We start from the raw sequence: 16,108 nt of genomic DNA, 5'->3' as shown, positions 1-16,108 counted from the left end.
TTTGTTTTGGTTTTTCAAGTCAGGGTTTCTCTGTGTCCTGGAACTCATTTTGTAGACCAGGCTGGCCTCGAACTCAGAAATCCGCCTGCCTCTGCCTCCCGAGTGCTGGGATTAAAGGCGTGCGCCACCACGCCCGGCTCCTGATCAAATTTTTATCATTATAGATTACTGACCGAGTATAACTGTAATTAATAAACAAACAAACAAACAAACAAACAAAATGCCAGTGGATTTATTTCAAAACAGTTAAGAATGCAACAGCTGTGTGGTGGTGGCTCATGCCTGTAATCCTAGCACTTGGGAGGCAGAGGCAGGCGAATCTCATTGAGTTCCAGACTAGTGTGGCCTATAAAGTGAGTTCCACGACAGCCAAATCTGAAAAACCCTGTCTCACAAAAACAACACACACACACACACACACACACACACACACACACACACACACACACACACGTGCACGCGAGCTCGAATGTAACCACATGAAAGCCAGGATTTTTCTTTTTCCTAGCAGGCAAAGTGAGTTGTTCTCTGTCAAGTCCATTGCAGCTGCTGGCTTGATCTTAGCCTGAGCTTTTTAATAACTAGGTTTAGTGCAGAAAGCAGCTATGCTGCGTTGGGAAGTGTTACTCAAAATGTTCCCACCTGCAATTACAGCTTCCACCAAGTGATCAAAATAGGTTAGCAAACTGTTAGAAGGATGACACTGACTCCTCAAAACAAGTAGTAAAGCAGGCTGGATGGATAGCTGCGTCTCTCAGTGGCTCCACAGCGCACATTCATCTAGCTGTGTATTTACATACAGTGCTCATCACTGCAGCACTGGGGCAGCTAGAAAGGAAATCAGTTTAGTCTCTGTTGCAATCACATTTTCCTCAATTTTCATCTTTACTTGAAACTATTAAGAAAAATCCAGGCAACTCATCTTTAGAGCTATTTGCAAGTAATGTAGTTCACAGATTTGGTCCACGTCGTTCATATTCCCACTCTAAATTCATATTAAATGCAATGCCATTCAAATCTCACAATGAGAAGAAAGTCTGTACTTCTCATCAGGAATTAGGTGGTACTTCTTTAGTTACATCTTTCCTGATGGGGGAAGGCACAGCAGGAAAACAGGAAGGAGTAAGCTAACACAGAGCCAGAAAAGCTATTTCTTGTGCTCTTAGCACAGGTACAAGTGTTCAGAACGCAGGTCACATCTCTGCTGAAATAGCCAATATGTTCCTCAAGCAGCAAACAGGTTACCTAAAACTAAATGGAACTGTATTGGTCCAAGTTCTGGTCCTATCACCTTTTACCTATTTACCATCCTAGGAAGAAAGAGGGGAAGACAGGCTGACCAACAAGGTAACAATGGTCTACTAAGTGCACAGTTTCTGCCTCTGGCTGTGGGGAGAAGCATCTCAATTCATGGAAAAACTATTCAAGAATCCATGTGCTGGCTTTTAAACCCAGAAACTCCAATACTTCAAGGTGATTCACTATCACCCACAATGTTGACCTGGTAGAGCCGTCACTCTGGAGAACATTACATTATGATTTAATGTGACGTAGCATCAGTGCATTTACATTGAGCCTTGGCTTTCACATCATTAACAGGTCATTTTTTTTTAATTCTTTTTTAAATAAAACTGTTCCTTGCAGCTTTGTTCTCATGCCCATTCTCTTTGGCAAAGGACAGGTTTGCTCCACATCCCATCAGAAGGAGCTCTCTTTGTTCTCGCCTATCATTCTTCAGGTAATATGTAGAGTGCTAGGCTCATGACAAACTTGTCTCTTTGGCCAAAGAAAATTAAACTGCAGTAGTGGAAAGTCAACGTTCCCTGATAAAAGTAGGCTCAGCAGGAGGAGATAGATCCTAGTGACACCTCGTCATCTTACAGCTAGCTGTCCTTCAGAGTCAAATGCTGAAACTCCATCCTTAGACTGGTCTCTCGAAGGACACACTCCATTGTATGTCCAAGCTACTGGCAGCAGAGCTTGCTTCTAATACCTTAGCCTCATTCCTGTCGTGCCATGTCGTACAATCTAGCTAAGGTCACTGACCTCACCAGCCACCCTGGGCATCAGTTATTGACTGTTCACAAAAGAACATCAGCCTCACTCTTCCTGAATTCTTAGGCTCAGAAACAGCAAGCTAACATGCAGGCTCAATCCTAGTCAGTCATCTGAGAAAAAGAAGAAGAGAAAAAAAGAGAACATGTAACTAAAAAGGGAAGAGAGAATAATGAGAAAGGCGATACAGAGCAATGGCTAGCTTCACAAATGCTGTTAGCATTCTGATTTCAGAACTACTGGGCGAAGGAAAACCCATGGTCACCACTGTACACTGCTACCCCCTTTATGCAGTAGCCGCTCCTTTTATCCTAAGGTTTGTTAGGTCTTAAAGGGGTTAAAAAAAATCTTTAATTTTTTTTTTTGTTCGTGTGTGTGTGTGTGTGTGTGTGTGTGTGTGTGTGTGTGGTCTTTGGGTACAGAGTTCCGTATAATAAGACTATTTGTATTCATACTGGCAGAGTAAACACTACATGTTCATGCCCAGGCAGCTCTGTGCTTGTAATTTCAGCAAGAACAGAGCTCTGTCCCTCTGGGACTTCACTATTCCCCCAGTCTCCATTCGCTCAAACACAGAATGAGAACAGAGAAAGCAGGAGAAGAAAGATCATGGCAAGAGGTTTCACTCAGCACTGCAGCTAGCATTTCACGTGGCTTAAAAAAAAAAAAATCTCATTTAGTGTTTTAATTACATTAGTTAAAACTGTTTTACTCTCAGCCTCATGTTCACAAGGGCACTTTCTATTCCTCAATAGCTATTCAATGAATCAAAATTGCAGACTAACACAACGAAGCTTTTCTTTCCTGCTGAGGGGCTTGTGAGCAGAAGCCATTCAGTAGATACAGAGCTCTGCTTCAACTTTGTGTGTCGATGCATATGCATTTACTCTCGGCAACAGCTGCACTTCCACCCATCTTCTTGCCATTTGTTGAGGCACTGGATTGGAAGATCTCCTACTACACATCTGGTCCAGTGCTGGTCTCCATCCTAGAACTAAATCACCTGCTCTTGCTGCCTATTCTAAAAAGCCATAAGCCTTATACAGAAAACAAATGTTTTAGAAAAGGATACAGAAGCTGGGCTTGGTGGCACATATCTTTAATCATAGCAGAGACAGAGTTCAAGGCCAGTGTATTCTACAAAGTGAGCTCCAGGACAGCCAGAGCTACATAGAGAAACCCTATTTCCAAAGAACCAAAAAATAAGATACTGAACATAATGGAAAAAATTCACACCGTATCTCCAGTGATCAGATAGCTTGCTTATAGTCAACACCCATATAAGAATTATTTTAAGAAATAAATTTAGCTAGGAATTATCTGAATCTGTGATTTAAAAAAAAAATCTGTATTTTTAGGTGTGTTAATATTTTTATCATCGTTACCTTAGAAGCATAATCAAAATGTTATGACTCTTACTACATGGAGATGAGGGACACACAAGAATATATCTTTATGTCATTATTATTTGGTACTACATGAGGAAGGTTATCAACCTTAGAAAATGCTTTCTGTTTGTTTTAAGACAGGGAGTCATATAGCCTAGGTTAACGTTGAACTAATTTTCCTAACTCAGTTTCCAAATGCTGGTGTGTGACACAGCACATGGCTAGAAATATGTTATTTTATTTTCAAAAGTTTTATTATTTTAATAGCTAATACTTTATTAATATATTTATTATTTTTAAAATTTAAATATATTTTGATATTATTTTTCTCCCCAAGTCATTCCAGAATCTTTCCCTGTCCCTTTCTACCCAACTTTTAAGTTTTTAATAACTATCAAAATCAGGCAGGTGTGGTAGCACACGTCTCTAGTCCCAGCATTCAGAAGGCAAGCAGAGTTTAAAACCAGCATGGTCTATGTGTGAGTTCCAGGCCACCCAGGCCAATGTAGTGAATGAGATCTTACCTCAAAAATAAACAAACCAACAAAAACCAACCAACCAACCAACCAACCAACCAAACAAACAAACAGGCTCTGTGCTTCTTTTCTTTTAAACCATTGGCTCTGACTGAGCCATTTAGGAAGAACTTCTTTACCATGCTCACATTATCACCAAACCTAATAACTGAAGTATAAAAAAAGCAACCTAAAGATCTCAAAATTCCAAACTTTTGTAACAAAAATAATCTGTTCTCATGTATCTTCAATTGTCAACTCTCAACCTTGGTCCACTTACATTCCTACCTTCACTTCTATTTTGAAGCAAAACCAAAACATTAGTATTCTTTAAAGTATGTAAGCCCATCAGAAAATACCCCTTTTCAAAAAGCACAATTGTAATACCATTATCATATCTAAGAATTTCACAGTAATCTCTTTGATTTGGTCCATTCTCTCTCTGAGGAAATCTACCCGAAACAGTGTCCTGATCCCCACTTGAGCCTTAGATCCTACTGTGTAATGCCAGCTCTCACGGCAGGCTGGTCCTAGTGGACGCAGACCCGGAAGGGGACAAGGGCTTATCTACTTGCCTCATTTCCTCCTGGAAGTCTGTTCATATGGACCAGCTGGCCTTGATCATCCAACACCAGTTCAGTATACGTCAGGATGTCGGAAGGCAAAGGAGGCGAAGGAAGAAATGCTTGAGTGGACATGGACTCCCAGAGTTTGATGAGTGACTAGTGGAAGAAAGAAGTTTGACTTATCAGTGACAATTAACATTTCAACAGGAATAAAAATCACTGTCACACTCTGACTCTGCTTTCTTTTCCAAGAGCTCTAGGGAGAGTGTGAGCCTTGGACTACATGCTCCAACCTTCACTCTCAGCAAATATATACTTGGAACCATTTTTAGAGCATAAGTCAGGTACTTATCCAACAAAGGCAAACTCCTGAATGAATCTGAAAAAGCAGTGGAGCACTACCACATATAAAGCCCTAACACAATCACAGGGAGAGTAACATAAAATCTCAAACTGCATTGGCCAGGTGTGGTGCTTCATGTCTTTAATCTCTGCCTCAGCACTTGAGAGGTTGAAGCAAGCTCATCTCTGAGAGTTCTAGACCAGCTTGGTCTACATACTACATAGCCAGTTCTAGGCCAGCCAAAGCTACAGTGAGTCTTAAAAAGCAAGCAAAACAAAACAAAAGAAATAAAACCAAATAAAGAATATTTCATTTTAGAAGTACGTGTACCCAAGTGTTGGAAGGTGGGGATCCTAGGGAACCTTGACAACAGAAGATTGCTTCTAAAAAGCAGGCAGGATATTCTGCTGGTACAAGCAGCCCCAGGGAAGCCAGGACCAGGCTTCTCCTGTAGGTTAAGGAAAGATCCCTTCAGTACTTTTCACAGTGATAGGCCCACACATGGAAATTAGTTAAGATGGGTATGACTATAAATACAGATCAATTAATTCTCAAATTTGAGAATACATGCATACCTCTGCATTTATAAAAGCATTCAAGATTCCCATGTTCTATACTTTATGTAAATTAAACAACTTGTTTAGAAGCAGAAACTACTTCAGCTCTGTGCTTTCTTGTCTTAAATGTCAAAAGCCGAAATAATTCACAGCTCACTGTCCTACTGTCCTAACTGTGTCCCTTGTCAATTAAAGGGACACAGCACTGACACTGCCAGGTTAATGATGACATAAACCAGAGGTGTTGAGTGAAGGCAGGTGTGTTTTGAGACACAGTGGTATAAATAAATGGTTACGTAAAGATAACTTTCTGAATACTATAGGAACCTCAGACTACTAAATGAGATCACAGATAAATACTACATTCAGATTCAAATGTGGTAATACTGAGAGCATTGACTAAAAGACAAAAACTTCTACGAAGATATTTTAAATGATGAACCCCAGTATTCTTTGATGCTTTATTCTTTGTTATATCTTGCTTGTGATATATCTCCCCAAAGTCCCCCCACTTTTGATGGGAAAAATCTGCAGCGTAGGAGAGGGATCACCAACATAAAGATCAAGGAGTTTATTTTCATATAGGGGAAACCTTCATAATGTCATACTTTTCTCATGCTAGTTTTAATTCAACTATAATAAATCTCCTACAAAAGAAGTTATACCTTAAACTATATATTTTGCTATATCCATTTCTCTGTGCTACCTATATTGACTCTCATATTAGCTTAGGCTAAGGACCATCCTAGAAAACAGGTATGTGAAGTTCCACTCCTCTTTCTTACTGTTTCTAATTTGATCACAGACATAATACACATGTGACTCCTCACACAGGTCCTTGTAGGGCCTAATACATGGTATAGGCTTACTTTCCTGTACCTGAGATTTCTCTTCTCACCATTCCACATGTTAATTCATAAACAGCCATCCAGCATTTGAGTTAGAAAGTCACTAAAACCATTAATGAAATAGAACTTAGAATAGGGTAAAGATATCTTCTGTCCTTACGAATGCCCTTCTCAAGGCAAAGCTGTACCTAATTAAGATTCAGGGAAAGCCTGTGTCCTCAGAACTCCCGCCCATCAGACACCGTTAGTTACCTGCCGAAACATCTCTGGGATATCATATATATATGTTGTTCCTAAGGACTGTGCCTGAAACCTCTTTGATTGAAGAAGGTCTTTGGTCACATATGGAGTATTAATTAACATTCCATGCAGTGGTCCCTGCTTGTCTCCATATGCCTGAAACATGATCTGTTGGGGGGGGGGAAACAGAATGCACAGACAATTAAGTGAGAGACAGAAAATGAAATAGCTGCCTAGAGCATCGTTTTCCACAAATGTTATTTCTTGAAAAATAGTTGTGGGTGAGAGAAATGTTAAGTAGTGGAGACTTGCCCCATAACACTGGGATTTGGTGCTGTCCCTTCTCCACTGGTTAACTGACTCTAAAATAGTGACATATAACCAGCCACACGTACTAGGGTATGCTTAGTTTGGGATTAAAACAAACAACAAAGTCCAGTGCAAATTTCCTATCAAGAGTGACTTGAATCTCAGATACTAAAGATGATGTCAGCTAACTAGACAGAACAGCTCTAGTATTTCATTTCATTCAAGAAACAGCTGTGCACTAGAGAGGATCCTTGTTCTTGGGCCAGATCAAGCCTCTACCACTTGATCACGCATGAGTCCCCTTCATAAGAAGGTGCTTAGTAAGTAGTATAGTAAGTATAGTAAGTATATAGTATATATATATATATGTATATATGTATATAGTATATAGTATATATATGCTATATATATATACTATATATATTATATATATATTATATATAATATAGTAATATAGTATATAGTAAGTAGTATAGTAAGTAGTATAGTCACACAAAAGCTTCAGCTATTTTTATCAGAGGTCAATTTCATCCATTCACCTAGTTAATTCTTGTTAGCTCATAAGACAGAGCCTATGGTAAAATCACTATATTTTACTAAATTATATATTAAACTATATATACTTCTCTCTAGTATACTGTGAATTCCTACAATTGCTGGGTTGTCACAAAATAAAACCACCACACCAGTTTTTAATCATTTTTAACTCAAATATTTCTAGAAGAGTACTTCATACTCCATATATTTAGCTAGTTTTATTTGCTCATGAATATTTATAAGGGATGCCATTATTTCAATTCAATTAATATTTATTGAGTGCTCAGAGGTTGTATAACACTAAACTAGGCACTTTATGTATGAGCACATAAAATATAGATTCCCAACACTCTGAATACAAATGGAGATTGGGATGAAAAGGGGTGTGTGTGTGTCTCTGTGTGTGTGTGTCTGTGTGTATTTTTTCTTTTCACATATCTGGACCTAAATATAGGCACAAGATTTATGAATTTGATATATATGCCTAAAACAGAATTAAGTACTGTCCTAAGCCTGAAGGTTGTCCAGCTAAGTGAATCCTTAGTATCACATCTCAGAGGAATACTAGTGCTCTGATGACTTGCCAGCCAGGTCTTATTCTGGGCATAGAAATCATTGGTTGTTTAGAGGCCCCTGAGTCAAACCCAAGTGCTCTTCTATAATACCAAAGGGCAAAGTTACTATGTGGAAGACAGCAGCACCAACATCTTGGAAATAAAAGAATTAGTCATACTTTTAATGGATTCCAAGTGTTTTGGGCAAGAGTACAATATTAAAAAATTGGATTAGGGACAAAGACCAAATCAGAGTAAGAAAGAGGAACGAAGGGGCAGGCTCAAGCCTGTGAGATAGCTCAGCCAGTAAAGACATCTGAGTTCAATGCCTGGGTCTGAAAAACCTGATCTGACCTATACACACCTACACCCACACCCACCCACTCCCACCCACACACCCACTGTATTTCCTACTAAGGGACTGTATTTCCTACTAAGAGAGACAAAACCTGTGGGTACAGGATTTGAAACTCAATTTTGTCAAGCCCTGGGATGAAGTTGGATTAGACAGAAAAAGAGCAACTTAAAGGAACAAGACTGAAGAAAGATGTCTGGTGTATACACCGTTGCTGGAATTTAAAACGGGAACTACTTAGTGGCTTGTCAGGTTCTTGTAATGCTAAAAAATATAGTTACTATGAACCAGCAATTAGACTCCTATGCATTTACTCAGGAGAAATAAAAATTTATCTACATGAAGATTTGCAAATAATAATTGGCATAGTGGTGCACATTTTTAATCCCAATACTTGGGAGGCAAAGACAGAAGGATCTCTGTGAGTTCAAAGCAAGCCTGGTCTACACAGTAAGTTCTAGAACAGCCAGAGCCACATAGTAAAACTGTGTCTCAAACAAAACAAAACAGGTTTGCAAATGAATGCACATTAAAGATTTATTCGCAACAACCGGAAATTGAAAATAAAAACACAATAGTTGGGCAGATATAATAAACACTTTGGTAACTCTACAAAATGGAATACGGCACATCAATGAAAAGAAGCATGCTCACAGTCCATGCAACACAGACGAACCCACAAAACATTAAATTAAACAAAACAAGTAGGATAAAAAAATAGTATGATCTGCCTGATTTCATTTACGTGCAACTATAGGACTGGCAAAACTAATCTATAGCAACAGAGAGCAGATCAATGGCTGCCTGCGCCTATGATTGAGACTCTGCCTTTCACTTGTGGGGTGACAAGAAATTCTCAATCATGACTGTGAAGACACTCTCACAAACATATACAATTGCCAGACTTAATCAATTACAACAAGTCCACTTTGGTACATATAAACCATATAAACTCCTTAACACTGTAAACTAATCAAAGGTGACACTAGACTATTCTCTTTATTATCCTCACTGGAAACAACTCACTTAAGTAACAGATTAACTCAAACCCCTCCTCCCTCCTTAGAACTGCCTGACATTGTTCATTATAGCTAGCCTATAGGACAAAGACTATATGAGAAACATGAAACTCAAGCCAGTTAACTTTTCTTCTTATCGGCAGGACAAATAATGTAGTAGAATAAGAGGCTGGTAGTAATGGATCCTAACTGAAGTCCTGAATGACCAGCTGTCTATGTTAGTTCCATTTTCTCCTATGATGAACATGGTAATTAGTTGTGGAGGGCATGTTTTATAAGTTTGCAAACATGCACAGGCTTTATTTATACCTCCCACTGACGGCTGCAGCTGGGCTTCTCTTAGAGAACCATCTCTAACCTACACAGTGGGCATCCTTAGAACCCTGTATTTTCTTTATAGTGGCTCTTATTATATCATGCAAACATCAGTTACTCATCTGTCTTTTCCCATTGTGATTATACATTTCCTAAGGAGGAACTGCTTTGTATCCCTAACTCACACAGTATAAGTATCAGTAACCATTAAATAAGCAAATGAACACATGATAAACATGGTCCTGTATTATCTCAGTTTCCTATGATTCACCAAGGAAAGAGAATATGAAGTTCAAAGATAAGCACCAGTAGTCACTGGCACATGGAAGTGGCTGGGGCTGCTCTGTGGTCAGTTCCCACTTCTACCACGGCTTACAACCTGTCTTCCACGCTGAAGCAAGGCTCGGCTTCCTCTAGGGCTTTTAAAATATGCTGCTTCCCTTCAGGTCGAGGGCAGCTTATTCACTCTTGCAGACGCTTATTATGTGTTTATTCTGTGCTAGGCACAATACTAAATCTCTGCTGAAGGCACCTGTGTCTTTCATACACCAGTGTCACCACCAACCAGCATCAGGGAAATCTAAGAGCTTTCTAATAAAAGAAATGGAAACAAAGAAGAAAGTTATGAAGAAAAAACATATTTATCAAAAACATTAAAATCTCAAGTGGCCCTCTTATTTTACAGAAGAATAGGCCTGCCTTGAAGCCATTGTAGAAGTTAATTAAAAGCATCCCTAGCCATGGAAAGCCTTGACTGAGAATGTCCTAAGGTTGTCCTGAAAACCATCAAATGCAGCCAAACCTATGGAGCCCTTTTTCTCGTTCACCCTGCGCTCCAAGCACATGGTTCTAACTGCTGGCTTCTTAAAGAATAGAGTTCTTTGGTCATCTAACTGAGAATCACAGAACAAAATGAAAGGTCACTAAGAAAACTGCCTAAACTAGGATTTAAAAAAATTCATCTCCAAAGAACAGGCAAAAATGTCTTTTTCTACCTCCATTCCTGGATTTAAATGGACATAAATAAAAGCAAAAGCCACATAATCTCTTCCCAGAACCAAATGCATAAAACGGTCTAAAGCTCTGGCTCGAGCTCACCCTTCTGCAGAAGTACACTTTCCAAGTTCCCACTGAAGCCCTAAAATAACATACTACCTCTGAAGATGTGCAAATATCATAAATAGAAATGTATGTAGTGAGCAAATTAAAAAAGAATGCTATTATCATAGAATCAGGTGATTCTTTTTTTTTAGGTGATTCATTTTTCATTCTGCATTCCCAAATTTTCCTCCCTGCAAAATAGGTTACAGTCTGCCACTTTACTTGTGTATAGACATAGAACACTCGGCCAATGAAGGAAAATGAGGATGCCTGACTGGAATACACAGTGAACAGGCATGCAGAAGCCACAGCTTGGCCCTGTTTCTGATGTAGTACTATGCTGAAATTTCACCTTTTTAAAGTCAAAAGTTGTAGATAAATTCCAGTAAGTGTCCTTTCCTCATCTGCCAGTGACATGTCAACTGTGCTGAAAACAGGAAGAAGAAATCAGAGCAGGCAGTCTAGATTACTAAGTAGCACAAGAACCCTGGAAACAAGAAACCCTCTGAACTACACAGTCACCTGTGGAGTTGGTTCACCTGCCCTGTTAACGCTCATTAATATCCAACAAAAGGTTAGGTTTCATAACACATTTATCAAGAGGCACAAAGATGTTTTCAAGTGTAAGGGATAACCAGTGGGGTTTCTTATGTTAGACCAAATCAAACCATGGAGGAGTATGCTTGACTACTGTACCTGTGCTGTCCTGGAGTCAGTCACTTCCTTATACAGGCTGATGTCCAAGTAGTAGCCAGACTCGTTTGTCAGGAAGAGGCGGATGGGAATTGCTTTTCCAGTTGTTGTCAGGCGAATGTTGATTTTCAGTTCTGCCTGGAGGACCCGCAATTTCCATAGCCGACTTCCATAGCGCATTACCATGCTCCGCACAGATTCTTCAATCTGACACAGATACAATACCAAGTGTAAATCTGAAATACTTTGTAACTAAAAGTTGTTTTAAGTTTGCACTTCTTTGCAAAAGACCATTGGAATAAGATGCTGGATTATGGAGATATGAACCACATTTGGACTTTACAAAGAGAACTCATATCGTTTATTGTCCCTGTCCTATTTAGTTTTTATAGTCATTTTGACACAACCTAGAGTCACCTGGGAAGAAGAAAACTTGAAGAATTACCTTGGTTAGACAGTCTTGACAGACGTAGGCTACTGTAGGCAGCACTATCCCTAGGTGGGTAGATCTGAGCTGTATAATAAAGCTGTGTTTGAACTGGTAGGCAAGCCTGTAAGCAGCCTTCCTCCATGGTGTCTGTTGTAGGTTCCTACCTTGAGTTCTTGTTCTGAATTTCTTCAATGGCAGACTGTGATCTGGAAGTGGAAGCTGAAATAAAACCTGTCCTTCCCTACATTGCTTTTGGTTGTAGTTTTCCTTTCTTGTTTTCTATCACAGCAGCAGAAAGGAACTAGGACGCCCCCATTCCTACTCTTGCTTGGAACAAGTTAGGAACAATTTCATGCTGGTTTGGAATTTGAGTAGTTTTCTTTGAATCACAACTTCCAAATCTGTACAACTCCATCCCGGTCCTAATTATATTCATACTCTATATCAATGATCTGCAATATCTAAAATTAAAAGCCAGGGGATTTAAGAGAAAGCCCCAAATAAGAATAAACCCCCTGGTTAACTAGCTATTAAGTAGCATTTCTATGCATGGTAACTATGTTTCATTACACTTTCCCCGACCCTAAATCAACACAGCAATTACCACCATGAGCTTTTTCCACAAAATTTTATTAAACTTGATAATGTATGTCTCGTAGTAAATTGCACAAATTAAAGAAAGGCAATTTGTAGGTTGTACCAGAACATTCCCTCTAAACATTAGATCTTTAAAATTTGGTCACTGCCAAGTCCAGCTGGTATTTACAGATGAGATGTTCCCTCATTTCCCTGAAACTTGGTACTGAGACAGTTTGTACTCCATAGAGTTAGAAGACTTCTTTTAAATGGCTATCCTTGAAAGTGACTTTGTAAGTTAATAAGATGGCGTAGTAGATAGAGGCATTGCCACCAAGTCTGAGAACTTTCATTTGATCCTTGGAACCCACATGGTATAAGGAAAGAACCAAGTCTTACCAAGTAGATAAATGCGTAATTGGTTTTGCTCCTAACAAGCTAAAGCTTTCCTTGTTCCCTTTGGGGCTGAAAGTACCCAGGTATTTCTCAGTGGTATCTCAGCTTCTTACAAAGCATTAAAATTACCTCATCTGCCCCAATTATAGTTTTCAGTTGTAGGTATCACTCCGCATGCATTTTGTTTCTGTACCATAGAATTTTAACGTAGGATGGGTTTTTAAGTACGTAGCTTCCCTTTTCCCACACTGTGCTTGCTAACCCTTCTTTTCTCCAGAGGATAAAAGCTAAAAATCTGTGCGTACAGTTAATAACAGTTAATAACAGGTGTGTGATTAGCAAGGCAGAGTATGAGTACTCAGAGAAGAGGCAGAGAGGCTGATGTTTAAAAAAAAAATTCATAGAAGATATTCATAGAAAGCCCAATCTAAAAGTAGTGTCCTAGCCATGATATAAGCTATCTATATTCTATCTTATAGCTTATTAGTGCTGAAGTAAAATTTTGCTGTATCTTAATGATGAGAATTGAAACAGCTTTCCAAATAGACACAATTATCCCATCACTTGCCTGGGGTTTTAAAGAAAAAAAGGAGAAAACTTTCTTAGGTCATGGACACTAACTTCAACAGGCAAAATCCGAACTGAAGCTACAATTCCTATAGCCGAGGGACTAGGAAGCGTGTGTAGAATCCTGGGTTTGATCACCAGTACTGAATAACCCCGCACTTGGGAGGTGGAGGGAGGAGGACCAGAAGCTGAAGATCATTCTCTGCTACATGGGGAGTGTGAGTCTAGCTCGAGGCACACATGGCATTGCTTTAAGAAGCAACAAAAGTTCATGTCTACGATGGATGTGAAAGAAAGGTAGATACTGACAGCCCTATACAAATACACAGCAACACAGGAGAAGGCAGAAAGATCGGGAACAAGGCCACATGCCTTTGCCTGTTCCACCTAGGTAGGATAAAAGCTAAGTGCAGAACCATCTTTGTACTTACTTCTCTTAAAAACACAGTTTTTAAAATAGAGCCTCAGGGATAAAAACAGATACAGCACATGAAATTCCTTACAGCCAAATTCTCCCACTGTGGGGAAATAGGGTAGACAGTTTGGGACAGTGTTGTATCTAAGCGGTCAACTCATAAGTAGTATTTAATGCATAAAGGCAATAATTTAGTAAAAATGTCTAATAATAGCAATATTAATTATTTTAGATGAGAAATTCTAGGGGACCATAAAAAACAGGACTACTACCATGGCAAATATAAAACTATTTTTTTAATTTATTTATTATTATTATACATAAGTACGCTGTAGCTAACTTCAGACACACCAGAAGAGGGTGTCAGATCTCATTACGGGTGGTTGTGAGCCACCATGTGGTTGCTGGGATTTGAACTCAGTACCTTCAGAAGAGCAGTCAGTGCTCTTACCCACTGAGCCATCTCATCAGCCCCCTAAAACTATTTTCAATGGAGGAGTTTTTACTACAGCAAATAAATATCCAGCAAGTAGCACTCCACCTTCAGTTTTAACTATCTTTAATGACTAGATAAAAAAAATTTGAGAGTGTCCCATGAAACAGTCTTAACAAGCAGCCTGTGACTTTAAAAAAATTAAGAGGTGACACTGACAAATGGGCCACATACAATGAGTCCCTTGGTGGGGACTGACAGAGAAAACTGAGAAATGTACCTTTGATGGGTCCATGATGACTGTGGGCACAAAGTTGAGGAAGATGTGGTTACAGTCAGTGCGGACATTTGTATTATTAAAAGCAACTTCCAATTCATCCATAGCTTCCAGGAGCAGCCGCTCCCCTTCATTTTGTAGATATTCGAAAGAAGCTTCCTAGATAGGAAGAAAATCACCATTGTTAATGTGCTTTAAAAACAATAAAGAGGGGCTAGGAAAATGGTTTAGTATGAGAAAGCATACGGACTTGAGTTTGGATCCCCAGTGCTCATGAAAAAGCTGAGTGGAACCCAGCATCTGTTAACCCCAACATCAGGAGAAGGCAGGAAATGGAGACAGGTGAATCAAAGGGTTCACACACCAGCCACTCTAGCTGAAACTGTAAGTTCCGGTCCAGTGAGAGATACTGTCTCAAATAAAAAACAACATAGAGAGCCAATAGAACTGTGTGTGTGCATGCACACGTGTATGCGCGCACACACACACAGAGTCATAAAAATAAAATAGATAGCAACAGAGGAAGTTATCCTCATGTGAACTTCTAGCCTCCACATGTACTTGAATGGGTAGGTGTACAACTTAAGAAGCTATATAGCTATATGACAAAATAGTAAGGTTATGCATGGTTTACTTTTCTTTTGGTTGTCAGTCTACTGACCGTAGGAGGCAAGGGCAGGAAAGGGCTAAAACAGAGAGCCCCTGTCAGCCCTTTCTCCAGCCTCTTAGGATATTTGCCTTTAAGAGGTAGAGATGCTAGACATCCCCAGAGCCGAAATCTCAGTATGATTATGTTTCACATGTGCCAGGCAGAGCTCTTTAGAAAGAAAGCCTGTTTAGAATGGAGAGTTAAAGAAAGTGGAATACAGTAGTTAGCATGGGAAGAAGAAGCCCATGCATTCAGACAAGTTTATAATAGGGTTACTATAACTTTCTTCTTACTTGTTACCATTACCCAAGTCTTTGTGCATTTTTTTCTGCTGAGCATACTTTTTATTTCTTCAAGTGAGTGCTTTCATGCTTCTAATATCAAGAAAAATCAAATTAAAGAAACATGAGCTTTTGATTATTTAGAATGTTGGAAAGTGACAAAGGCAAAAAAGCTTTGATGCAAACAGTAAAACCCTGATTTTGAGCCGTGGCTGACTCTCTGTCCTTTCCCTCAAGGATAACTTCCCATTAGAGTAATATACCCACCTTCGTGACCAGGTCAGAGTGCCTGATGATCGCACGAACAAAGAACCTGTAGTCAGTCACTTCTGTGCCTACTTCCACCTTAGCAGCCCCAAGGTACAGGTGCATCTTGTGATTAGCACATGGGATGGCAGTAAGGTCAAAATTTCTCATCCGGTTCAGCTCTAACTGGAAAGCCAGAGCAGGCTCCAGGTGTCGATAAATTCGGTCCTCCTCAAACTGAGCATAAGAATCAGAGGGGAAAACAGTTTACATGAGGCAATAATTGCCAAAGTTCTTTAAGATTGTATGGTAAAATAGTTTCTTAAGACTGGACATGGTGACTCACACTGGTAATACCAGCAACCAAGAGCCTGAGGCAGGAGGATTAAACCCTGTTTCAAACAAACAAACAAACAAACGGAGGGAGGGAGGAGTGGGGAGGG

The 16,108-nt window shown here is 39.5% G+C and overlaps 1 protein-coding gene across 9 annotated transcripts in view; it reads right to left on the bottom strand.

Annotated features, from left to right (window-relative positions):
- Acaca (acetyl-CoA carboxylase alpha) overlaps window positions 1-16,108 on the bottom strand; it is a 271,901-nt gene that overhangs the window by 75,156 nt on the left and 180,637 nt on the right. For all 9 annotated transcript variants that reach the window (XM_029483172.1, XM_029483174.1, XM_029483176.1 and 6 more), the window contains 5 exons: window positions 15,687-15,902; window positions 14,493-14,648; window positions 11,399-11,602; window positions 6,525-6,680; window positions 4,534-4,680 (listed from right to left, as the gene is read on the bottom strand). In XM_029483172.1, the coding sequence (XP_029339032.1) occupies window positions 4,534-4,680; window positions 6,525-6,680; window positions 11,399-11,602; window positions 14,493-14,648; window positions 15,687-15,902 (879 nt within the window). The remainder of the gene's footprint in view (window positions 1-4,533; window positions 4,681-6,524; window positions 6,681-11,398; window positions 11,603-14,492; window positions 14,649-15,686; window positions 15,903-16,108) is intronic.

The sequence above is a fragment of the Mus caroli genome, chromosome 11 (assembly GCF_900094665.2).
Source record: "Mus caroli chromosome 11, CAROLI_EIJ_v1.1, whole genome shotgun sequence".
NCBI classification, from domain to species: domain Eukaryota; kingdom Metazoa; phylum Chordata; class Mammalia; order Rodentia; family Muridae; genus Mus; species Mus caroli.
Note: the sequence above shows the minus strand (reverse complement) of the source record. Positions and strands in the feature narration are given on the sequence as shown.